The sequence below is a fragment of the Bos mutus genome, chromosome 15, assembly GCF_027580195.1.
Source record: "Bos mutus isolate GX-2022 chromosome 15, NWIPB_WYAK_1.1, whole genome shotgun sequence".
In the NCBI taxonomy this organism is placed as follows: Eukaryota; Metazoa; Chordata; class Mammalia; order Artiodactyla; family Bovidae; genus Bos; species Bos mutus.
In genome coordinates, this window is record NC_091631.1 from 50,788,781 (window position 1) to 50,815,540 (window position 26,760).

General features: G+C 40.5%; 1 protein-coding gene and 1 non-coding gene across 4 annotated transcripts in view; one reads left to right on the forward strand and one right to left on the reverse strand.

Moving 5' to 3' along the window:
* UBE4A (ubiquitination factor E4A) overlaps window positions 1-26,760 on the reverse strand; it is a 40,388-nt gene that overhangs the window by 10,297 nt on the left and 3,331 nt on the right. For 2 of the 3 annotated variants that reach the window (XM_005897151.3, XM_070384142.1), the window contains exons 2-15: window positions 19,857-20,018; window positions 15,415-15,588; window positions 14,692-14,804; window positions 13,090-13,242; window positions 12,433-12,592; window positions 12,011-12,213; window positions 11,485-11,676; window positions 10,213-10,546; window positions 9,037-9,157; window positions 6,959-7,263; window positions 5,266-5,398; window positions 3,747-3,934; window positions 1,479-1,579; window positions 1,256-1,369 (exon numbers count right to left, since the gene is read on the reverse strand). In XM_005897151.3, coding sequence (XP_005897213.2) covers window positions 1,256-1,369; window positions 1,479-1,579; window positions 3,747-3,934; window positions 5,266-5,398; window positions 6,959-7,263; window positions 9,037-9,157; window positions 10,213-10,546; window positions 11,485-11,676; window positions 12,011-12,213; window positions 12,433-12,592; window positions 13,090-13,242; window positions 14,692-14,804; window positions 15,415-15,588; window positions 19,857-19,977 — 2,412 coding nt within the window. In that variant the 5' untranslated portion in view covers window positions 19,978-20,018. Of the gene's footprint in view, window positions 1-1,255; window positions 1,370-1,478; window positions 1,580-3,746; window positions 3,935-5,265; window positions 5,399-6,958; window positions 7,264-9,036; window positions 9,158-10,212; window positions 10,547-11,484; window positions 11,677-12,010; window positions 12,214-12,432; window positions 12,593-13,089; window positions 13,243-14,691; window positions 14,805-15,414; window positions 15,589-19,856; window positions 20,019-20,760; window positions 20,784-26,760 lie in introns of those variants that run through there. The other variant, XM_070384141.1, reaches the window with a different exon arrangement.
* On the forward strand, window positions 23,308-23,414 carry LOC138991038 (U6 spliceosomal RNA). Its single transcript, XR_011467085.1, has one exon. It is a non-coding gene; the product is annotated as a U6 spliceosomal RNA (small nuclear RNA).

Sequence of the window (26,760 nt, forward strand, 5' to 3'; positions counted from 1 at the left end):
TTTGGAAACTAAGATCCTACATGCCGCATGGCACAGCCTTTAAAATTTTTTTTAAAAAAGAAACTGTGGAAACATTGTTTCAGTCTGGGGAGAGTAATGGGTTATTCCCCTGGAAATATTATAGTCTATGAAACAGAAAGGAGGATAAACAGTATATGAAACATTGATAAAAGCAAACAGGCTACAGGGAAAAAAGGTTGACCCCGTCCTGAAAGAAGGAAAACAAAACCACCCCCCAAAACTGCTTATGAAAAAACAAAGCTCTATCAAATATGCAAGATGTCTGGAAGGAGAACCATAAATATTTAAAACCCTCTACTTCTCATCACTCTTGCTGTTGCAGCAAGCATGTTATGCTTATAGTCCCATGGAGATGCCATCTGTGTCATCTGTTCTGTTATATAGCTTTTGCCGAGAAAGGTCTATTTATTACAGGACTTGTTTTCTAAGGCAACAGATCTAAAAATCTTCAAGTATGGGATTATGATCAAAGCAGAAGCATTTTTTCACAATTTAAATACAAGTTACTGGGAGACCGCTAATCAACACGAGGCCAGTGTGGGCTATCCGACAGGCTACCCTCATGACTTACCTGCTCTGTCTCCCTCTGGGTCACTGCCCTGTCTTACACCTGTTGCAGATAAAGGGAATTTTTATAGGAGCAAGTAGCAGCTCCACAAGAGATGGTTAAGCTGAAGGAGCTGAGTGGCCTCTGGTGTATGTAGTAAAACTCATGTTTCAGATAGAGCTAAAGATTTGGGAAGCAGTGTACAAACGAAAAATACTGATGATTTGGAGTCTCTATGTGAAAAAAATTACCCAAACCAGAGACTTCTTTCAAATAGTGGCATAAAAGTCAGAGTCTTTTAGGAAAGAGGGGTAAGGATCATTGCTTTAGTTGGTCACTGTTACCAATGTCTTGCAATGGAAGAAAGCTGAAAGTCACTAACTGAATGAAGATTCTCTGATTTCTTTCTGTAGTGCTGGACTGATTAGTTGGGCCAGTCTGGCCTTTTTTCACACTTTCTTTTCCACTCTGCCAAAATCTCATCCTAGCTCGTAAGGCTTCGATGACCCTTGATCTTGGTCTCTAATGGAAGAATATCTATCAAATTAAAACGGCAAGGTTGGCAGTAATTACTACTTTCAAAATTTTGGTGTCCAAGACAGGTGCTTGGGGCATGAGGATTGCTCTGTTATGACTAAGAGGTAAAAAGTATGTATGATGGTATAAGAGCAGTTAAATCTGTTTTACCTGTATGGCTTCATCCAGAAGGAAGATGGCATCATTCATTAGCAGGTTAAGAAAGCGGAGGAAGAGTGGGGGATTCATGGCTTCTAAATTCTTAGAGGCATAGTCAGCCAAATCCTGTAAGACCCAGCCCAAGAGAAAACCAGTTTAGTCTTGAATCACAGCCCACTGGGGCTTATCTGCAGCGAAGATAACTCAGTTTTGGTTTCAACAAAAACACTCTCACCTTAATGCTCTCTCGATAGGTATCTGTTCCCCACATGTACTTGAGGATGGGATACATGGGGCGGCGGTAATTAAACTTCTGCTCAAACTGATGGGGGTCTCCTGGAGTAAGGTACAGCAAAACATCAGCAAAGCCAGTGCCATTAGAGAAAGAATACGAGCTTATGTCTATGTGCGGACAGATGGATATCAATCCTGTCTAACTCTTTGCGACCCCACATACTGTAGCCCACCAGGCTCTTCTGTCCATAGGATTTCCCAGGCAAGAAAGATGGAGTGGGTTGACATTTCCTCTCTCCAAGGGATCTTCCTGACCCAGGGACTGAACCTGTGTCTCCTGCACTGGCAGGTGGATTCTTTATCTCTGAGCCACTGGGGAAGCACTATGTCTATGTGTAGCCATTTTTAGAAAATTCTGAATGTGTTAAGGATACTGGTAAAGCCAGTCCTGGGAGTTTATAAAGATCTAGAGTTGTAGCCAAGTGTTTACTTATTTCCTTATCGACAGAACAAGAGGGAGACAGATATAAAGGATACAGACCTCAGAAAAGGATGAGGACTGAGCTGCAAAATAAAAGCCAAGGGAAACAAATGCTTTCACATCCAAACATAGAGTGCTTATCTGACTCGGAATGAGGCCTCTGAGCTAGCCATTGTGGCAGTGACAGCCACGTGCAGCATGGGCCACTAAGTAATCCCCACATTCTTCATGGATAACATCCCAGCTCTGGGGCCAACTGGGTCCTGATTACTCTGAAAAATCAGGCCAGGAGCTGAAAATCTGAGGCTTGTACAGCTTTTGACATGCCAAAGGTACCACTAGAGCTCTACAGGCTGGGTCATAATAATAAAGGAGGAGTGTGGGATTTGGAGTCAGAAGACTTCGGTTTTCCTTCTGGGTCCACTTAATGCAAGTCTCTTAAATCTTTTTCAACTTCTATTTTCTCAGAAAATAAAAGTTATTATAATTCACCCTTGGGATTTCCCTGGTGGCCCACTGCTAAGACTCTGCATTCCCAAGGCAGGGAGCCCAGGTTCATTCCTTGGTCAGGGAACTAGATCCCACATGCCTCAGTCAAGAGTTTGCGTGCTGCAACTAAAGATTCCACACGCCACAACAAAGACTGAAGATCCTGCAAGCCACAACTAAGACCCTGAGCAGCCAAATAAATAATTATTTTATAATTCATCCTCTAGTATTACAACCAAAGAGTTGTAGTGGCCATAAAATAATTGCAATGTTCACTGTGAAACTTCTTATATATATATATATATGTATATATATAAAATTAAAATTTACATATACTATCTCAATCATCACTTCAACCCCATTTTATAAATGAGGAAACGAAGTCTCAGAGGTGAGCAAGTAACGAAGTCCAAATTCTAATACAGAAAAGCAGTCAGTAAAATGCTAAATCTCTCTTTAATGTTAACTGTATTTATCACCAGATGGTAGGACACTCCCTTTAAAGGGGTCTTAAATAACTGCTTTGCTATCTTGTTTACTGCTTGAGATGGGGTAATGCTTAACTCAAACACAGCATCTCAAGGTTAGAGCTCAAAAGGCCATGAGAGAAATTAGGCAATGTTTCCTGCTGTTATTCTTAATCTAACAAACTAGGTGAGTTAAGACTGTCTGGACAAGGTAAAAGAATACGTCAATCAGTACACTGTCTTACTCTTCACCATTCTGTCATTTTGAGGCAAGAAAAATATACAGACTCAGGTTTTAACTGGACAGCCATCAGTCGTGTCCGACTCTTTGCGACCCCATGGACTGTAGACTACCAGGATTCTCCATCCATGGGATTTTCTAGGCAAGAGTACTGGAGTGGGTTGCCATTTCCTTCTCCAGGGGAATCTTCCCAACCCAGGGATCGAACCTGGTCTCCCACATTGTAGGCGGACACTTTACTGTCTGAGCCACCAGGGAAGTCCATCAAAAAATACAGTAAAGTTATTAAGAGTATATGTCTTTCTTTTTTAAAGTGAGATAGATCTGATTCTACCACTTAGTTGTATGACATAAACAAATAATCTTTTTTAAGTATCCATGTCTTCACAGGGAAACAGGGATAATACAGTAAAACTTTCCTGTATTTTTGACAAGGAAATTTTGACAAGGTGGTGACAAGGAAACACTGTGAAAAAAGCACTTAGCATCAGGTAACACATGGTAGATATTCAGTAAATGATGGCTTATGGTATTTTCCATTTAAAAACTGATTAAGCAATGCATTAGCTTCTTGGTTCTAGATTGCTTTACCTGTAAACTCAATGTCCACAAAGACCTTGATGAGAGCTTCTGCAAGGTGGGATGCATAGGGAAAGTTGCAGAACACACGTTTCCGGTGGAAGACACTGGATACTAAAGGATTTGGGGTCTGATCCATGTGGGGCATCACTGCTTCCAACACCTCAGCCAGTTTGGCCCTTAGGTGGGGATTCTTCATCCTATGAATAGGACAGAAAGCAAACTGAGCAAGCAGAAAACTTTACTCCCAAATTTATAACTTGTTTTTCTCCACATGAGGAATCAAAACATCATATCATCATATAATATCTGTAGAGAGAGTTACAGGAGAAAACAGTACTGAGCAGTTTTGAGTCTGTCACTTTCTTGGGGATACGCAGAGTATACCATTCAGTTCTTAAGATCACAGCTTACCAATCATGAGGGTGAGTATGTAAGTTTTTATTTAATGCTTTGCCTTTCTGTTTATTTCTCTTTAATAATGTATTACTTACTGTTTACTATTCTCTGACAGCTTCACCTGGGATAAACTTGCCTTTCCAGGCTTTCTGGGGGTAAGGACCAGGATATAATTAATTATTCTACATTATTTACAATGCATACCAGGTGTGCCTAACACTTGTTGGTTTAGAATTTCTCACTAGGCCCGTTCAGTTCAGTGGAGGAGTGGGTTCTATCTACATCTCCCCTACATGGCTCAGGGGACTGTGGCTCTGTGCAGAAAATTCTCACTTACGTACACATTGTTTCCTTTGGTCTACCACCACCAGGAAATCAGAGAAGCAACTCTACAGGAGGTCAGTGAGCATCTTCCTTTGGGAAAGAGGACTGCTGCTGCTGCTGCTGCTAAGTCGCTTCAGTCGTGTCCGACTCTGTGCGACCCCATAGACGGCAGCCCACCAGGCTCCCCCGTCCCTGGGATTCTCCAGGCAAGAACACTGGAGTGGGTTGCCATTTCCTTCTCCAATGCATGAAAGTGAAAAGTGAAAGTGAAGTCACCCAGTCATGTCCGACTCTTGTTGACTCCATGGACTGCAGCCTACCAGGCTCCTCCGTCCATGGGATTTTCCAGGCAAGAGTACTGGAGTGGTGTGCCATCGCCTTCTCCGGGAAAGAGGACTAGAAGCTGTGAATGTAAGTCTTGAGATCAGAGAGCATTTACCCAAGTTTACTGCTCATCCAATTCAGGACTGTAGAGCAAACTTTGTTATCAGATATTAGAAGATCATCAGCGCCTGGCAAGTTCTCTGGCATGAAGGTTAAGTATTTTAACCAGGGACTAGCAGGGGAATTCCCATCTGGTACCTTATATGCAGGTTCAAATTCTCTGTGGGCAAAGTCCTTTGTTTATTATGCCTCTCAAGTATGGGATTTTGGGCTACTCATAAGGATAGTCAGGTGATTCATTAATGTTAACACAACTTCTGAAGGCAACCCCTTATGAGTCAGGCTTGTTTATTTCTTGGCTTAGAAGTCTTCTGAATGTTTCACAGCTCTGCACTGTGACAGAGCCACGCTTTCAGCACTTCACCTTTCTATGCTTCCAGTGAAAATGGTGATAAAATGAAGGACATGTTCCAAGGAATCTGCCGATGTCTCCAAGATGTCATCGGCAAAGCGACGGAGAAAAATGAGGAAATCACCCAAGTTATCTGCAAAAAATTCTGAGAAAGAAAATTTTCACTGGAATTAGCCAAACATCTGACTCTCTGTATTAAGCAATATTTATATTCTTCTCTTTTACTCTACTTAGTGAAGGTTTACAAGAACCCCAAATGTTTTACAGGTACTAGGAAGGATGATAAGTTAAAAAAAATGCAGAATCTCCTTTGAATATAAGGCAATTTTTAGTTTTATCCAAGTAAATTGAAGAACAGTAGAGATATAAAACGTTAACATACCAGTGCAGTTTAAGAAAGTACACTGATGGATATATATTTCCACACTCAAGGTTAACTGTGAGTTAAAATAACCCTTCAGATGAAGAATCTTGAATAGAGATGAAAACATTAGATGACTATGGTCATCAGTCTCTGGGGTGCTCCACTGATCCTAGCCGTCTTGTATTTATGCCCTTGTATATCTCCTCCTCCACTACTCCAGAGATGATGGCATGTCATTTCCATAATTAGGTTATAAAAGCCTACAGCTTCCATTTTTTCCCCTGATCTGAGAGACGACAGCTGCCATACCATGAATAGTTACTAAAGAGAGTCCTGTGTGGCCTGGAAAAGAAGCCAGCAAGCAACTGCGATCTGCCAGCAACCACATGACGGCTTGTAAGCAGATCCTCCAGCCCTGGTCAAGTCTTCAGGTTCCTATGGCCCTGGTGGATAGCCTGGCTGCAACTTGGACCATGTAGCTAAGCTGATCCTGGATTGCTGACCTGAGGGAACTGTGTGTAATAATGTTTGTTGTTTGAAGTTGCTATGTTTGGGGTAATCTGTTACTCAGCAATAAATGACTAGTACAGGGATTAAAAGCATGTAACCTGTACCAAGGGGAAAAGAAGTGCAAGCGGATAAATGAGGAGTTTGGGATTAACACATACATACTACTATATGTATGTAGGACATACTGTGTAGGTCCTGTGCTATACAGTAGGTCAACAAGGACCTACTATAGCACAGGAAATTTCTCAAATTTTCCAATTATAAGGAAAAAAAATCTGAAAAAGAATGTATGTATGTATATATATAACTGAATCACTTTGCTGTACACCTGGAACCAACACAATATTGTAAATCAACTATATTCCAAGATAAAATAAAAATTAAAGAAAAAAAATGTAACCTAAATTTGATGGACAATATCTGCTGACCTCTCAACCAATATAACAGACATACACACTCTCTGTTCTGGGTTAACCAAGAGATGACTTTTTTCCCCTAAAGACTAGCACAGGGGGAGGTTAGACAGATAAATTTATAAGTTGAATGACAAACTATATTAATGATAGAAACTAACAGCTCAGAAAACCCTGACTGCACTTCACCCTCTGAAGACTATTTTCTGATCTGCAGAGCAGTGGCAACATAACTGAGGAACCAGCTGTCAGTTCTCCCAGGCTCTGACCACAGATATTATCTACGAGTTTGAGTTGTTTCTCCAAAAACAGCTGAATGATACCTAAGGTAGGATATTTTGTGTATTATACTTTCAAAGTGACCCAGTTAAACTCAGATGGCTATAAATAGGAAGTTCCCAAGGGACAGCCAGCTCACCTGGCACGTAAGCCAAAGAACTGTAGCCATCTGGCAAAGGAAAAGTCAGCTCCATCAGCTGTGAGCCCTCGTTGCCTATGGCCAGCTGAACCAGGAGAACAGCCATGGACACCTGCAAGTTTAGGCAGTTTTGTAGCATCTGCGGCTCAGTCATGGCCGTCTTGGTAGAAAGATAGACGGTCATCAGTCGTTCAAACTGCTCCCGGAGGTTGTCAGCAGCAGGGCTGGAACTTTGCTGAGCGTCCCGCCAGGCTACCTGCAGCCGATGCAGATTCTGGTTGATTTTTACCATCTGATCATGCAACCTGCCCTCAAGAAAGCAGAAGAGACTGGGTCAGAAGGCTCACACACAGATGGCTGAGTACAGACTGTTTCTGAAAAACAAATCCTCACGTATTTATTCTTCCCTTTTAGGATGTAGGGCTGCAGTTGTGATGACACAGATATCACAAAAGTTACTGACAGGATCGGGCTGGGAACAGAGCACTGGAAAAATGTTATTCAACATATAGTTAGTTGCCTTTGGCTGAAATGCACTATCCAAAGAATAGTGGCTTGGCTGAGCAGGGTGTAGACTGGGCTTTTATTATGTACGATATATAATGATTAGGCAAGGTACAAGATAGTTTGACACCACCCAAGGGCAATGATTGTAGTTGGATGTGGGTATATGGACAGTCTTTTCATGGTTAGTAGAGAACTAAAGCTGGTGAGAATGGAGTCCAGATCAGCAGTGGTGGTGATGGTAGTAGTGGTTTAGTCACTAAGTTGTGTCCGACTTCTGCAACCCCATGGAATGAGGTCTGCAAGGCTTCTCTGTCCTTGGGATTTCCCAGGCAAGAATACTGGAGTGGGTTACCATTTCCTTCTCCAGGGGATCTTCCTGACCCAGGGATCAAACCCAGGTCTCCTGCACTGCAGGCAGATTCTTTACAGACTGAGCCACCAGGCACGTCCCAGATTAGCAATGACCACATGTAAACCAGAAGCCACCTGGAATGCAACCTGACAGCAGCTTCCAGTTCTCGGATGGTCAATAAAAATTAAATGATTCTTCAAAAAGGGTCATCCAAATGTTCTCTAATGAAAGGAAGACCCAGAGTTCAATGTCATGGAGAGTTGTGTCTGCATGTACAGTCCAAACTCATTCTCTCTGGCCCCGTGGACGATGTCTAGTGTTAGCTAGCCAATAATGAGAAACTAGATGACTTTCACTTTCCGTTTTAATAGGTTAATAAATACATGGTAAGTTGTTATCTACTGTCTCATTTAAAATATCAATGACAGAGACAGAAAGTAATCTCTAGTAAAGATATAATTTCATTTTTTGAAAAATCTGATGAGCTTTGAAAAATGCTATGTCATTTTAAGTTTCCCAAAAAGGCATTAAAAATTGCTGTCCTCAATATGCCTTCCTATAGGCTATAACTATGAGTGAGTAGCTATTTTCCCCCTTATTTATAAAATGTTCGTCAAATTCAGCTAAATCAGAGCAGGGAAAAAAAAATCATAGAACGACATGCGGTTAGCCAGAACCAGACCATTTTCCGAAGTTACACACCTTAGCTTTCAAATTTTCACACATCCAGAATCCTCTTTGATACACAGATTTTTATGATCATTCTGAAATCTCTTAAAACACTTCTTTTTGTCAATTTTGTCTCTCTATACCACAGAATAAAGCTTTCTCTTTTTTCATCAGGCATAGTAAGTAATGAAAATTGAAGAGCAGAATGTGAAATATTAAAGGAAAATTCCACTTGTGGGGATGACAAAAGGAAGATAGTGATTTAAAAATGTGCAGATCAAAAGAAATATATAGTGTATCTTTACACTATATTTATATAATATACTGTATCTTTAATAAAAAAGTTTAACAGGTCAAAAATGTAAAATAAATTCAAGGTACATGGATAAAGCCAGTTGATCTAGACACAGATTAATGCGTATAATGCCTTTTCCTTTTAGATCCTAATGTAAGCCTTCAGAATAAAGTGAGATTATTATAATACTCACTTTTAACCTTCTGATATCAACACAACCAAACAGTTCTTTCCTAATGACATCAGAGGAGCTACCTGTGAAATCCCAAGTACAAGGTGTACTCTGTCAGGACAAGGTTCTCTGTTACAAGGTTGTAGTTCTGGGGAAACTTTGGCTCCTGTACAGCTGGAATCAAACAGGTCTCTTTGTCCAAACCTCAAAGAAATGAAAAGGAAGAGTAAATGTCTTGCCATAGACATCTATCTTGGTTCCAGTGTCCCCTTATTCTAGTTCAACTTCCATCCTGCTTCCAGTGAACTGAGTAATATCTTCTTAAAAACAGATCTTGTAACATTCCTACTCTCTTGGTCTAAAAATGTCTTTTAGCTTCTGTCTATAGCAATGCAGTTAAATCTTTTTAGCTTGGTCATGAAATCACCAAATATTAAAAGGAATGATAGACAGCACTGTAGATTTTTCCAGGAGATAGGTAATCATTTGTTACTATTTTGTGCTTTTTTGTATATAAGATTATTTGCTTTTGAGCATGTGTTATTTTTATAATTAGAAGAGCTAAAAAACTGGGAGGAAGTACATAATAATTAAGAGTGATTCATTCTCAGTGGTAGAACTAAGAGTGGTTTATTTCCTTCTTTTCACTTCTCTGTATTATTTGAGTTTTCTCCAATTTGGCTTCAACATTCTTTCTCCCCAGGCTTATTTCCTGCCAGTTTCCATACCCCTTCCCCCAGCTACCCCATGTTCTAGCCATGTGGAGCTTCCCACTGTTCTTAGTTGTTTCACAGCTCTGTACCTTCACAGTTATTTCCTCTATAAAAGGGATTCCTTTGCTTGATAAACCCAACACATTTTGCAAGACTCAACTATGAAGACCTCCACCTTCTGCAGAATTCATCATTTACTCCCTTCTCTGGATTCCTAGCCCTAGACCGTATTATGATGATCTGTTAACATATCTGCCTCCTTTTGGAGCCTTTGAGTTCAAAAAGGACAGGGACTGTCCTTTATTCATTTTCCTAAGAATGAATGAATGAGTGAATATCCAAGTCTGCCAAATTCAGAGAGAAGGTCTCAGTAAAGCATAACATCTAAAACTATCAGTTTTTAAAAGTCTGCCTTTTAAAAATTTATAATGGCTTTTCTTTTTGCCTTATCTTCTTTGAGAATGAGGGACCTTTGTGGAAAAGGATATGGAAGTGAAGGCCTTATGTTACACACACACAGTTTTGAGAAGACCAGCTCCCCCCTACCTCTCATGTGTACATTTTTAATTTTTCGTTCTTCATCATTCAACTCCTTCAGGGCACAGTAAGTAGGATTAAAGGTGAGGAGCCGAGAGGATCTGGGTTTGCAAAATGGCTGGCATAGCTTCAGGAGAGCAGCACCCAGATTCAGAAAGAAGGCATCCGAGGCATACATTTGGAAGAAGATTTCTGGCATCTGATTGGCCCAAATCTTGGTGCGGCCTGCGTTTGCATGCAAACAGTTTCCGAGCCAGGACAAGATACAGTGTTTGGTTTCTGGAGAGAGCTGGAGTAGGTTCTTCAGCATCTGGTAGATCTTTTCATGGTACCGAGCCATGAACTGTTTAACCAGAAAACACAACCACAGAACATTCCAGTTGCACAATCCTAATATTTGTTACTCTCAAACCTTAGCCACTGGCAATTTCCAAAAATGAATCCTGATCTTTCCCTTACTCTCCCTGTGCCTTACCCTGCCCCCCACCATTCTGATTTAAAAAAAGTAATAATAATTCTGGGCATGTGTAAGTCTTCCTGATGAGCTGCCAAACTACAGCTAGCATTTACATAGCTTTAGAGTAGGGGCAGAGTAGGGGCTGGTAAACTTTCTCTTCTGAAGGCCAGATGATAACTATTTTTGGCTTTGCATGCCATATGGTCTCTGTAGCACCTATTCAACTCTACCACTGCGGCATAAAGTCAAGCCATAAACAATACACAGAAATATGTCTAGGTTCAATACAACTACTTACAAAAGAAGGCGGCAGGCTGGATTTGACCACTGCTATAATTTGCCAACCTCTGCTTTAGAAAGGTGTGATGATGGCAGATTTAAACTGCCCCCAGTTCAACCACTGATTGCCGTATGTTGGCCAGACTTATACCATATAATTTATGCTAGGAAGCCCAAACAGAGATGACACAGGGGAAAGGAGGAAAAGGAAAACGATTTGGCTTTTAAGCTGGAGTTCATTCAGAAGATTTTAGGACCTGAAGTTTTAAGAAATACCTTGGTGAGGAAAATGAGAATTGAGAGCAGGTGACTGTGCTACAACACAGGGCAAAGAATAGTAGCAGCTCATTCTGAACCAAACAAGGGTCTGTCCTCTGCTCTTAGCGCACGCTAAAAAGAGGGCCATTTCTTTACACGATTACGTAGAGAGTCACCCAGATCAATCTGCTTTCCCAAAAGGCTCAAGTAGCCTTGTCTGCATTTGCTTCCTGAGGAAACAATACTTAAGAGATTGGGGACTGGAATGCACCAGGAAACAGCTCCACCTGATGAATGTTGGCCTCTTGTACTTTGATCTCCTGGGGACTGGAACGAGATGGGTTCAGGAAGTAGCCATGATTTTCTATGACTCCCGGTGTCTTTAATAAGCAGGAGATATTCAAGATTACTCCTAGCAAGGTCTTCTGGTACATCTGTCCATTACTTGGATCCTTGGGCTGAATGTAGTCTACAAAAACCTGTAGGAAAAGACAAGTCCTAGTCAATTGTCTGTATGATGAGGTAAGTGATGGGGTGAGAGAGCTTCAAAGAGTTAGGACTATACAGCAACCAGGACTTCCCTGGTGGTCCAGTGGTTAAGGATCTGCCAATGCAGGGGACGTGGGTTCGATCCCTGATTGGGGAACTAAGATCCCACAAGCCACATAGCATAGCCAAAACAAAACAAAACAAAAAAAGACTATGTAACAACCAATGTACCTTTCTTATACAATAGGTAATATTACAGTGCCCTCAGGACAGGGAAGCATAAGCTTCCAACTCAACTGAACACATGTGAACTTTCAGACCTACCTTGGCCATATCCTTCTGCTTAGTGAAATAGAGAAGAATGTCCAGATACGCGTACAGTAGAATCTGGCAGAGTTCTAGATCTTTGATTCGGCTCGATAAAATGTCAAACACTGGAATCATGACTTCTGGAAATGTTCGAACTTCCTCATCTAGTATCAAAGCTTCGATGACCTCATCCAGAAACTCAGCTACACTTTCAAAATCTGATGGAAGACAAACAAGAGAGAGGAGGCCAAAGGAATTTCTATATGCCTTTACACACAACTCTTTACTTTGCTGAACTTTTGATAATTCTACTGGTATTGAAACCCATTTTGTTCATTTATGCTGGAACCATAGTGCCTCTGAGGCTTTTTAATGCAATCAGAGGAATGTTACAGAAATCAAATGCAGACGCTCACAGATCTTGCTTATGTACTCACGGCCTCCTAGGATGGCTTCCACCATCAAATCTACCAGCTGCTCGTGGATGTTTTGGTCAACATAGATCTCTGGGGTGAGGAGGACTGTTCGGGTATTGGACACAGTGAGGTTCCTGCACTGTACTGCAAAGGGTAGCAGGTTCTCTGGAACTTTGGTAATCTGGAAACAGCAACAAAGAGAGGGAAGATGCTAGCTCTGTGACCTGGCACAAAGGCAGATACAGCAAACAGAAGGGGAAAGACACTGTGTCTCAAAACAATAGGGCTTTGGTATGGATGCTTGAAAAGCCATGAGAGTTCATTCCTTGGGTTAAGGAATCACCTCTTAGAAATTCTATTGCTGGAAGTGATCAAGCTTAGTCTACTCTGTTATACACACCTCAGTAGAAATGAATTTATCAGATTTTTTTTTTATAAAGGTGTGATTTTTTAAAGACATTTGTAGAAAGAATAATAAGAGGCATTTGTTAACTGGGGAATGGGAAGACCCCAAGCCACAGAAAAGGAGAGATTAAAACTTCAGAAAACAAACTAACAGGACCTCTGATATCCAGTTTCAGATACACTGTGATGTATACAAATTAATATAAAAGACACTGATCCAATCCTCTGGGTTACATCATACCCAAGAGTACTTAATGGCAATGATTCCTTTACCTCTTCCTTGGCTCTTTGAAAGCAGGAATGAAGGTAACAAAAAATGTGCTTCTCCCCTGCATCTCGATCAGCAGAGAGATTCAATGTTGTAGAAGAAGTCATGTTAATCAAGTGGTTGCCTGGATCTTGAAGTAATAAGCGAGTGAAGACAGCCTATTAGGAAAAATAAATAAATGAGAATACTAAATCACTGCAAAGTTAATGTAACTTTGCATTACATTTTAATTTATTTTACATAAATAATTTTTAAATTTTTATTTATTTTTACATTTTATTTTTTTACTGAAGTATAGTTGATTTACAATGTTGTGTTAGTTTCAGGTGTACAGGAAAGTGATTTAGTTATACACACACATACATATCTATTCTTTTTCAGATTCTTTTCTATTATAGGTATTATAAGATATTGAATGTAGTTCCCTGTGCTATACAGTTGGTCTCTGTTGTTTATCTATTTTGTATACAGTAGTGTGTATCTGTTAATTGCAAACTCCTGATTTATCTGCCTCCATCCCTGTCCACTGCAAAGTTAGTTTTAGAACATCAAGACATAAAAGATAATTTTGACACAGGTAATTATGAGAATCACAGAATGTAAAAGGGAAAAAAGGGCAGGAGTATAGATGCAGACATAGAGAATGAACTTGTGGACACAGGGGAGGGAAGGGGAAAGTGGGGTGAATTGAGAGAGTAGCACTAACATAATACTGCCGTGTGTGAAATAAAACGCTAGTGGAAGCTGCTGTGTAACACAGGGAGTTCAGCTCAGTTTCAGAGAGGTGGGATGCGGAGGGTTGGTGAGAAGGCTCAAGAGGAAGGGGATATATGTATATAATACTTACAGATGATTCATACTGTCGTATAGCAGAAACCAACACAACATTGTAAGGCAATTATCCCTCAATTAAAAGAAATTATGTATACAAATTTAATTGTTTATATCATTATCCTAAAGCAAGCTTAAGTGTCTAGCATAGCCCCAAGCACAGAGTAAGCATTAAAAGAATATTTGTTGAATAGTGTGGAGAATGAGAGATTAAACTTATATGTGAAATCTACTACTCTTCATGATTGCTGATTTCATTCAGACTTTATATAGACAGTTTAAACGTATGAAGTTAAACTACAAGTTGTCAAGTGTCTTCCCTACTAAACTTTCATCCATTTAATATTAATTAAGCACTTGTAAGGTAGAATGTAGTTTTGATTTTGAAAAAGATATAAAGAAAGAGAGGGGCCTTGGCCTCAATAAGTTAAGTGTCTATGGGAGAGAGAAGAGAGGTACATAGAAAAGCCACAACTTGGGATGGAAAGAGACAATTCTTATAAGAGATGCAAGAGATTATTACTGTAAGTGCCCAGAGAGAAAATAACAACTTATACCTGGTGAAACTTTGTAAACGGGATGACTTGTTAACTGTGTCTTGCAGGATGGGTAGATTTGGACATGGGACCATGGGTAGATGAGCACATCCAAAAGAGGGACAACACAGACAGTGTAAGAGACAGAGCTAAGAAAGCCATGGTTGGAGAATGGAGAGCAGAATTCAGCTGCATGGCTCATTTTACTGAAGGCACATGTAAGGAATGGAAGAATGGTACCTGCTCTACGTTGTTCATATCAAGCCAGTCTTGATCTTCCAGGTCTACTGCCATTTCTTCCAAATACACACACCGGCTGGGGATGCCATTCCCACTTTTCAGGCTTGGGTCACCTGAGAAATGGTTTTAGTCTGATAGGTTAAGAATAATGCTTCTGCCTTACACAGACAACTGATCTTGACAGCATTTCTCTCGAATCCGAAGTTTGACTCAGGTAATATCAGAGTGATCTTGACACACAGAACAGTATCTACAGATTTAACCCCCCCACCCCAACCCCAAAGAGCACGTGCTTTGTTATAAACCTAACATCATGACATTTAAAGAGTAAATCCCAGACATCAGGAGTAGTTTGGGGGTTTAACTACAGATAGCGCACAGAGGAGAAACATTATCTAAATCTTCTTGGGGCTTGCATCAAAATGTTTAGATCACCTCTGAGAAGAAAACAGACTTGGCTACCATGCCCATCACCCTTTTTAAAGTAGAAAAGGCAGCAGAAGCTACACGGTCCAGTCAGAATCAAAACAGAAATGAAAGTTGTATGTGTGTCAAAATACTGCTTTAACAAAAGCTTCCTGGAAAATATAAATAAACCCTGTGTTCCTGGGAGTTTGGTGGGTTTGTTTAACCATCAGATACAGTAAGTTTCTAAGACTGAATCCTTAGCCCAAGCAGCAAAGGCAGAGTAGTGAATCCACTGGCTGCAAATCTGTAACTCACTGTTGTCCAGAGTGATGAGGAAGATCCTTTGGATCATGTGATTGATGTTGAGTTGCTCACATATTTCCTGCTGTGAACGGAATGAGCGGCTGATCTCAGCCACAGAGTAATCAAATTCATCCAGGCTCTCTGACACACTATTATCCGAGTCATCTGGGCTGGCTGGGAGTTCATCTGCCAGAAAATGTAAGTCATTAACAGTTACAATCCTCTCTTTAAGAGAAAACCAAGTATACATGATAAATGTCACCAAGTGGGGGAGGTTAATTTTGGATGTTAACTTATTAGTGAACATCTCAAGTCAGTCAACATCTTGTTTTTTTTTTTTAATTAAGGTATCACTGACATATATTCATTCCAGGTGTACAACATTACAATATTTGTATACATTGTTAAATGATCACCACGATAAATCAGGTTAACATCTGTCACGGTACGTGCGTGTTTGCTAAGTCACTTCAGTTGTGTCCAACTCTTTGTGACCCCATGGACTGTGTAGCCCGTCAGGTTCCTCTGTCCATGAGATTCTGCAGACAAGAGTACTGGAGTGGGTTGCCATGCCCTCCCTCAGGAGATCTTCCCAAGCCAGGGACTGAACCCACGTCCTCTTGTGTCTCCTGCGTTGGCAGGTAGATTTTTTACACTAGCGCCACCTGGGAAGCCCCTATGTCACCATAAATAGCTACAATTTTTTTTCTTATGGTAAGAACTTTTAAGATCTACTTTCTTAGCAACATTCAAACACTCATGTAATACAGTATTGTTAACTACAGTCACCATGCTGTTCACTGCATCCTTATGACTGTTTTATTACCGGAAGTTTGTACCTTTTGGAAGTCTTCACCCATTTTGTCACCCCCAACCCCTGCCTCTGGCAAGCCCAAATCTAGTCTGCCTGGTTTTTTTTTTTCTTTTTAAATATTCCAATATAAGTGAGATCATATGGTATTTGTCTTTCTCTGACTTATTTGCCTCACACAATGCCCTTAAGGCCCATCTACTGTCCACCTGAATAATGCTGCAATGAACATGGGGGTGCATATATCTTCTCCAATTAGTGTTTCTGTTTTCTTTGGATAAATACCCAGAGGTAGAATTGCTAGATCATATGGTAGCTTTATATCTAATCTTTTTAGGAACCTCCATGCCGATATTTTCCACAGTGGCTGAACCAACTTAAAATCCCACCAACAGTGCACAAGGGTACCCTTTTCTCCACATCCTTGCCAACACATTATTTCTTGTCTTTTTGATAATAACCATTCTAACAAGCATGTGTGGTTTTGATTTACATTGCCCCAATTAATGATGTTGAGCACTTTTTCATGCAGATGTTGACCATCTATATGTCATCTTTGGAAAAACGTTCATTCAGATCCTCTGCCCATTTTTAAATTGGATTGTTTGGCGGTTTTTGCCATTGAGTTGTATCAGGAAACATCTTAAGTATAGAATTCTGAAATCCCTGGTTATAAAATCTACCATATTTCAAAAACTAAGTTTTATTTTTTCTACTCATAATTAATTGTATTCCATAATGCCAGAAGTAGCAACACTATCTTCCCTAAAGAATCCTAGTGAGCAAAGAATTATCTAATAGATCAATAAGCCTTTACTTATATTAAATATATGGCTTTTCCCTGATTTTAAGAGAACACGTTTTTCTTATTTTTAAATTTTTATTTATCTATTTTTGGCTGTGATGCTTGGCTTGTGGGATCTTAGTTCCCTCACCAGGGATCAAACGTAGGTCCTTGGCAGTGAAAGCAGAGATATAACCACTGGACTGCCAGGAAATTCCCTTGCCTTTTAAACTTAATCAGCACCAACACCTCTCTGTTAGGTCATTTATAAGCCAACCTAATTCTTTTCAATAGCTGCCCTGTATTACACTGAATGCATACAATGTGATCTATGTAGCGACTTCTCAACTGATGGACATTTGTATTGTTTCCAAATTCCCATGATTTCAAACAACACTATACCACATATAACTTATTATTTTTGTGCACCTGTATAAGTACTTCTGTAGGATAAATTCACAGAAGCAGAACTGCTGGATTAAAAAGCCTGAATATTTAAAAGTTAACATATATGTATTACCAAATTACTTTAAAAAAGACTACTCTGGGATTTCCCTGGTGCTCTAGTGGCTGAGATGCTCCCAATGCAGGGGGCCAGGGTTTAATCCCTGGTTAGTGAACTAGATCCCACATTTGTTGTTTTTGTTTAGTCCCTAAGTCACGTCTGACTCTTTGTGACCCCCAAGGATAGTAGCCTGTCAGGCTCCTCTGTCCATGGGATTTCCCAGGTAAGAATAGTGGAGTAGGTTGCCATTTCCTTCTCCAGGAGATCCCACATGCCACAGCTAAAGATCCTGTGCAGCTGGACCTCATGCAGCAAAAAAGAAAACCAAAACCACTACAATTTACATGGCTACGAGTATATGGGGCTTCACCAGTACTCAGTGGTAAAAAATCCACCTGCAAAGCATGAGACTAGGGTTTGATCCCTGGGTCAGGAAGATCCCCTGGAGATCTTCTCCTAGAGAACGAAATGGCAACCCACTCTAGTAATCTTGCCTGGAAAATCCCTGGACAGAGGAGCTTAGTGGGCTACAGTCCATGGTCACAAAGAGTCAGACACAACCTGGCAACTAACAGCAGCACCAGTGTATGAGAGAGTGCCTGTTTAAAGCTTCACAAACTGCACAGACTAAAACTATCTAATTGTTGTCTTAATGGGCATTTCTCTAATGATTAGCTAGATTGGATTTTTTAAAGTAATTTGAGTATATATAAATTGTCCCCATTTTCAATTAGTTATTTTTTTCTTATTGATAGAATCCTTTTACTTTTTTATAAAGCAACTTAAAAGAGAGCTTCTCAGAATGGTGCTGATGCTAAAGGGGTGTATAAGTAGTGTTGCTCACTAAAAGGCACATGCAAGCCTGTATCTGCATTTTCCTTTGCTGATAAAATGGTTACTCTGAAAGTCTGGGCAAAATTCTCAGGTGCAAGAGTTGCTTCAGTGTGGTGAACTGAGCAAAAGTGAAGCTCAATACAGGAGGTCAAAGGTTTTGCTAGAGTACTAACTGCTGGAGGAAAACAGGTTAGACCTGGTGACCTGGCAAACTCAGTGTAAACAAACTAAGACAATGAGGTGCCAAAATAGTAACAGAAGGGCATGCACCTGACTTGTTCCCACTGCAATGCTCCCAATCCTAGCCAGCCTTACGTCTGTTTATGGCCAGAAGGATGAGTGTTCAGTTGCTCTGTTCCTATACCATTAAGGTCTCCTCTGAATTCCAAGAGTGACAAGCGCTGATTACCAAAACTTTCCTCAACCACATACTTAAAATTTCTCATTTCCTTATTTTCCCAATTCCACACTTTTCAATCTCCTAATCCAAGGGTTCCCATTCTGAGCCTATATTTTAGAAATCTGGGAAAGTTTTCAGAGACTGAGACTCAGAGCTGCCTCTTTCCATCACGTTAAAAGGTCAGCATTACATGTATTTCTTCTGTTTCATCTGTCTCTGTCTACTACTCATCTGTCTTGCTCTCACTTCCTTTTTATTCAATCCTAATCAGAGAGTAAGGCCATATGTACACAGTAGTATATATATCTGAACACTTCTGAAATAAACACAATAAAGGCAAAGTATAAATGTTTCTCCTTTCCTAAAAATAAAACACATCTTTTTTGGAGGGAGGAGAAAGGGAGCAATTTCTGGCCTGAAAGTTTGTGTATACGCTCAGAAAACTAATATATTTGGGAAATAGCATCCTAATTCTTCTAGTTCATATATTACCTATAGGGCGGAAGCCAGACTTGATCTTTACTTTGGTCCCAGATGAGGAAAATCACTTTTCTGATTAGTGAGATATTGTCCTAATTTTCTTCACATGAAGGGTAAGGATCAGATTTTCCTACAAGTCTGTTCTAAAAGCAGTAAGCTATGAAAGTGTAATGAAAAAGCATTCTACTTGAGATAAGACTCTGAAGCACTGGGCTTAAGAACAAACCTCATTTCTCTATAGGCTAGAAGGCTCTAAGTCTTCCTTTAACACACCTGCTGTCTACAGCTGCATGTGACTTGTTTCCCACACCTACAACTATAACCTGTTTCTTATGTTAAAAAAAATTTAGCATCTTTGTTAAGAATCTTTCGCTAGGTGATTTGTAAAACAAGAAAGCTTCACAGCTTTGGGAGCATGATGGGCATCTGTTATTCCAGAACCACCTGTTCTCTGGTCTTTTTAAGCCAGGGATAGGACAAGGAGAAGTCCCCCAAACCAAACAAACAACAAATATGAACAAAATGCCAACTTCTGCCCTAAATATAAATTCCAGTTGCAATTAAGGACCCAAAGGATATTTAATTTGGGAAGACCCCATTCTAGGTCATCTCATCCACTGCTACTGGCTCCTCCACTTACCAGACTGCTGCTTCAGCTGCTCTTTTTGGATTGCTGCAAACTGTTTGGCATCAGCCAAGGAGCCAAAAAGAGCAGCAAAGGGGTTACTTGAGATGTTGTTGTTATTCTCCTGGTCTGTCATTTCACTTTAAAGTATCCTCCATCCAGACCTAGGGGGAGGGGCTATAGAAAGGACAGGTATTAAGACGTGGAAGGGCAGATAACACAACAGTTGTGATAAAATCATTGTTGTTTCTTTTCCCATTCCTTGACTATGGTACATTTTAAAAGGCTTTGGGTAAGACTTGCCAACTTTTGTTCCAAGATTCAAGGCATTTTTGGCAAAATGGTTACAAACCGACCAACTGGACAAGCTGGCCTGATTTGGGGTGGCTAAAACCAAGAAACTTAAAAGATGCTCAGGAATGCATTTATCTGTTGACATGTTCTATTTGCTATACCTTTAAAAAAAAATAGGTTAAATAGAGAGGATTATTAAAGTCAAAGAGGAAACTGAGCTACTAGTTGTAACAACAAAGTAGCACTTAAACATGACAAAAATTTCCCATAAATCTCTAGGCTGGTTGACTAGTTCTCATTCAGCATGAGCATAAAGTGGTGCTTGTGCTTGCTCAGGCTTCTGTGACTTAAGGGTTGGAGCCAGGAACTCCTCAGCTACACAGAAACTAAATGGAAGCCTATATGTCAGAAGTGGAATTGCAAACCAGGATAGGAATCATACCATGGGTTTTAAATCTATATTAAACAATCCATCTCTACTTCCTGGCTTATGACTACTGATGTTTCTTCCTCCAAGAACTAAATGGTCTTTGCTTAATTCTACATTTAACCTTCCCTGTTTATATGGTTTTGACAATACTGAAGAAACACAATTCCTGCTGTGTAATATGAAATAGATATATACCTCAAAGGTATTTAGAGGAGCTGACTGAGCCTGCATTTGCACTCTTCTGATAAAATTTCCTCATCCAAGCGCCAAGGGGACTCAGGGGTATAATGGGATGAGCAGAGCTCCCTGAAAGGCTTTCTCCCCTTTTGAAATTTTAAGCCCACAGCATAGAAATACAACCCTGAAAAGGGTGAGAAGAGACAAAGGGTATGAATATTCTGCTCACGAGGATGCTGAACTGCTACAAGGACAGAGGTTCTTAGAAGGAGTGGGGTCAGGGATACAAGGCAGGAGGCAAAAAGAACATTTGGTTTACCTTTAATTGAGGTAAGACTCCTTACGGAATCACACTAACAAAAGCTAATACAAGTTGAAAAGTTACTCTTTTTTGGAGAGAGACTATAACACTTTTTTTTTTGGACAGTGCTGAGGCATCTCTACCTGTTGCTTCGTGCTCCTCTGTTGAGCTTTCTGCCTAAAAGCTAATGGTTACTGAGCTGTAATGACAGTCTAGTCTCGTCTCAGCATGCTGCTAGTCTTGACTACTTCAAAGAACTCAAAGGTTAGATGTTGCTCTATATATTTTACTTTTTATTATGTATAGTTTAGTTGAGCTTAATCATGCAAAAAAGAAAGACAGCATAAAATTGGAGTTAACAATCCTTGCGAGGTCTTTCCTTCCCTTTAAACACTGCAGTGTTGTTCAGTTGCTAGGTTGTGTCTGACTCTGTGACTCCAGGGACTGCAGCACACCAGGCTTCCCTGTTCATCACTATCTCCCGGTGTTTGCTCAAACTCATGTCCATTGATTCTGTGATGCCATCCATCCAGATCGTCCTCTGTTGCCCCCTTATCCTCCTGTTCTTAACCTTTCCCAGCAACAGGGTGTTTTCCAATGAGTTGATTTTTTCCAACAGGTGGCCAAAGTATTGGAGTTTCAGCTTCAGCATCAGCCCTTCCAATGAAAATTCAGGGATGATCTCCTTTAAGATTGCCTGGTTTATCTCCCTGCTATCCAAGGAACCCTCAATCTTCTCCAGGACCACAGTTTGAAAACATCAATTCTTTGGCGCTCAGCCTTCTTTACAGTCTAACTGTCACATCCATACATTGCTACTGGAATAATCACAGCTTTGAATATATGGACCTTTGTCAGCAAAGTGATATCTCTGTTTTTTAATATGCTGTCTAGGTTTGTCATAGCTTTTCTTCCAAGGAGCAAGTGTCTTTTAATTTCATGGCTGCAGTCACCATCTGCAGTGATTTTGGAGCCCAGGAAAATAAAATCTGTCACTGTTTCCAATTTTCCCTCATCTATTTGCCATGAAGTAATGGGATCAGACGCCATGATCTTCGTTTTTTGAATGCTGAGTTTTAAGCCAGCTTTTTTACCCTCTTTGTTCACCTTAATCAAGATGCTCTTCAATTCTTCTTCGCTTTCTGCCCTTGGGTGGTGTCATCTGCATATCTGAGGTTCCTGATATTTCTCCCAGCAATCTTGATTCCAACTTGTGCTTCATCCAGCCTGGCGATTCCCATGATGTACTCTGCATAGCAGTAAAATAAGCAGGGTGACAATATACAGCTTTGACGTATTCCTTTCCCAATTTTGAACCAGTCCTTTGTTTCATGACAGTTCTAACTGTTGCTTCTTGACCTGCACACAGGTTTTGCACGAGACAGGCAAGGTGGTCTGGTATTCCCATCTCTTGAAGAGTTTTCCACAGTTGTGATCCACAGTCAAAGGCTTTAGCACAGTCAATGAAACAGATGTTTTTCTGGAATTCCCTTGCTTCTTCTATGATCCAAAGGAAGTTGGCAATTTGATCTCTGTTTCCTCTGCCTTTTCTAAATCCAGCTTGTACTTCTGGAAGTTCTCGGCTCACGTACTGTGGAAGCCTAGCTTGAAGGATTTGAGCATTACCTTGCTAGCATGTGAAATGAGCGCAACTGTATGGTAGTTTGAACATTCTTTGGCACTGCCCTTACTTATTTCCCTTAATTCACATAGAAGCACCAAGAATTGTGTCACTGTTAGCTGACCACCACCCTACCTCTATCCTGAGGTACCCAGAAGAATGCAAAAAGTGTAGTGAGCTCTTTTTATTTTTCTGTCTCCAAAATATCAATTTCTTTTCAACATGACACCCCCAGTTTTCCTTTGAGGATCCACTCTGCTCCCAGTCCATGTGTTCAGAAGGGATGAGCTCGCCCATTAGCTCTAGGAATGGGCATATGAATCTGGCTTGGCCAAAAAGAATACAGCAGTCTCTAGCCAAAGGGACTGATTCAGGAGTGGGCACTGATTCTCTAGCAAGGCCTGTTATTAGATTGGTGCAAAGGTAATTGAGGTTTCAGACCATGAATTTTGTATCATTATAACTAGGCTCTAATACATCTTTATTAATTAAAATAGGAACCATTACAATCAACACATTTTTGCCAACAAGAAATAAATGTTTGTTCCTGTGGCATAAATGCTTCAGGATTCGATGAACTCTTGGGAAGCATTTTCTGCATCCTGCAGGTTGTGGAAATGTTTTCCTTGCAAAAAGTTGTCGAGTGCTCGCTTCGGCAGCACATATACTAAAATTGGAATGATACAGAGAAGATTAACATGGCCCCTGCGTAAGGATGACATGCAAATTTGTGAAGCGTTCCATATTTTTTGGACACCTTATCTTTGACAAAGGAGGCAAGAATATACAATGGATTAAAGACAATCTCTTTAACAAGTGGTGCTAGGAAATCTGGTCAACCACTTGTAAAAGAATGAAACCAGAACACTTTCTAACACCATACACAAAAATAAACTCAAAATGGATTAAAGATCTAAACGTAAGACCAGAAACTATAAAACTCCTAGAGGAGAACATAGGCAAAACACTCTCTGACATACATCACAGCAGGATCCTCTATGACCCACCTCCCAGAATATTGGAAATAAAAGCAAAAATAAACAAATGGGACCTAATTAACCTTAAAAGCTTCTGCACATCAAAGGAAACTATTAGCAAGGTGAAAAGGCAGCCTTCAGAATGGGAGAAAATAGCAAATGAAGCAACTGACAAACAACTAATCTCAAAAATATACAAGCAACTCCTACAGCTCAACTCCAGAAAAATAAACCACCCAATCAAAAAATGGGCCAAAGAACTAAATAGACATTTCTCCAAAGAAGACATACAGATGGCTAACAAACACATGATAAGATGTTCAACATCACTCATTATCAGAGAAATGCAAATCAAAACCACTATGAGGTACCATTTCACGCCAGTCAGAATGGCTGTGATCCAAAAGTCTACAAGCAATAAATGCTGGAGAGGGTGTGGAGAAAAGGGAACCCTTTTACACTGTTGGTGGGAATGCAAACTAGTACAGCCACTATGGAGAACAGTGTGGAGATTCCTTAGAAAACTGGAAATAGAACTGCCTTATGATCCAGCAATCCCACTGCTGGGCATACACACTGAGGAAACCCGAAGGGAAAGAGACACGTGTACCCCAATGTTCATCGCAGCACTATTTATAATAGCCAGGACATGGAAGCAACCTAGATGTCCATTAGCAGATGAATGGATAAGAAAGCTGTGGTACATATACACAATGGAGTATTACTCAGCCATTAAAAAGAATACATTTGAATCAGTTCTAATGAGGTGGATGAAACTGGAGCCTATTATACAGAGTGAAGTAAGCCAGAAAGAAAAACACCAATACAGTATACTAATGGATATATATGGAATTTAGAAAGATGCTAACAATAACCCTGTGTACGAGACAGCAAAAGAGACACTGATGTATAGAACAGTCTTATGGACTCTGTGGGAGAGGGAGAGGGTGGGAAGATTTGGGAGAATGGCATTGAAACATGTATAATATCATGTATGAAACGAGTTGCCAGTCCAGGTTCGATGCACGATACTGGATGCTTGGGGCTGGTGCACTGGGACGACCCAGAGGGATGGTATGGGGAGGGAGGAGGGAGGAGGGTTCAGGATGGGGAACATATGTATACCTATGGCAGATTCATTTTGATATTTGGCAAAACTAATACAATTTGTAAAGTTTAAAAAAAAAAAAAAAGTTGTCGAGATGCTTGAAGAAGTGCTAGTAGGTTGGTGTGAGGTCAGGTGAATATGGTGGATGAGGCAAAACTTCTTGCACTGTGGTGGGAATGTAAATTGATACAGCTACTACAGAAGACAGTATGGAGATTCCTTAAAAAACTAGGAATAAAACTACCCTATGACCCAGCACTCCCACTCCTAGGCATACACCCTGAGGAGACCAAAAGTGAAAAAGACACATGTACCCCAATGTTCACTGCAGCACTATTTACAATAGCTAGAACACGGAAGCAACCTAGATGTCCACTGACAGATGAATGGATAAAGAAGTTGTGATACATATACACAATGGACTATTACTCAGGCATAAAAAAGAACACATTTGAGTCAGTTCTAATGAGGTGAATGAACCTAGAGCCTATTACACAGAGTGAAGTAAATCAGAAAAAGAAAGATAAGTACTGTATACTAATGCATATATATGGAATCTAGAAGGATGGTCGGAGAAGGCAATGGCACCCCACTCCAGTACTCTTGCCTGGAAAATCCCATGGATGGAGGAGCCTGGTAGGCTGCAGTCCATGAGGTTGCTAAGAGTCGGACATGACTGAGTGACTTCACTTTCACTTTTTAGTTTTATGCATTGGAGAAGAAAATGGCAACCCACTCCAGTGTTCTTGCCTGGAGAATCCCAGGGACGGGGGAGCCTGGTGGGAGGCTGTCTATGGGGTTGCACAGAGTCGGACATGACTGAAGCGACTTAGCAGCAGCAGCAGCAGAAGGATGGTACCAAAGATTTATTTGCAGGGCAGCAATGGAGAAACAGACATAGAGAACAGACTTATGGACATGGGGAGAGGGGAGGAGAGAGTAACATGGAAACTTACATTACCATATGTAAAATAGATAGCCAATGGGAATTTGCTGTATGTCTCAGGGAACTCAAACAGGGGCTCTGCATCAACCTAGAGGGGTGGGATGGGAAGGGAGATGGGAGGGAGGTTCAAGAGGGAGGGGACATATGCATACCTATGGCTGATTCACGTTAAGGTTTGACAGAAAACAACACAATTCTGTAAAGCAATTATCCTTCAATTAAAAAAAACAAAACAAAAACTTCATAGCCCAATTCATTTAACTTTCGAATCGTTGGTTATGTGATGTGTTGTTGGGAGCTGTTGTGGAGAACTGGGCCTTTTCTGTTGACCAATGTCAGCTGCAGGCATTGCAGGTTTTGGTGTATCTCATCGATCTGCTGAGCATACTTCTCAGATACAATGGTTTCTCTGGAATTTAGAAAGCTGTAGTGGATCAGGCTGGTAGCAGACCACAAAACAGTGACCATGACCTTTTTTTGGGTGCAGGTTTGGCTTTGGGAAGTGCTCTGGTGCTTCCTCTCAGTGCAACCCCTGAGTTGGATGTCACTGGTTGTCATATAAAATCCACTTTTTGTTGCATGTCACAATCTGATCGAGAAATGGTTCGTTGTTGTTGCATAGAATAAGAGAAGACGACATTCCAAAAGGACGACTTTTTTGATTTGTGGTCAGCTCATGAAACTTTTCAACTTTCCAATTCGTTTCAAATGCTGAATGACCACAGAATGGTCAGCACTGAGTTCTGTGGCAACTTCTTAAAACATGTAGTTGTAAGAGGATCAGCTTTGATCATCCTCTCAATAGGGTGCTGTAACTTCTGACGGCTGGCCACTACGCTCATCTTCAAGGCTCTCAACTCCTTTGCAAAACTTGAACCACCACTGCATTGTACATTTATTAGTTCCTGGGCCAAATGAGTTTGATGTTTCGAGTTGTCTCCACTGCTTTACGACCCATTTTGAACTCGCATAAGAAAATCGCTCGAATTTGCTTTTGTCTAACATCATTTACATAGTCTAAAATAAATATAAATAAATAGCAAGTAATAAGTCATTAGCAAAAAA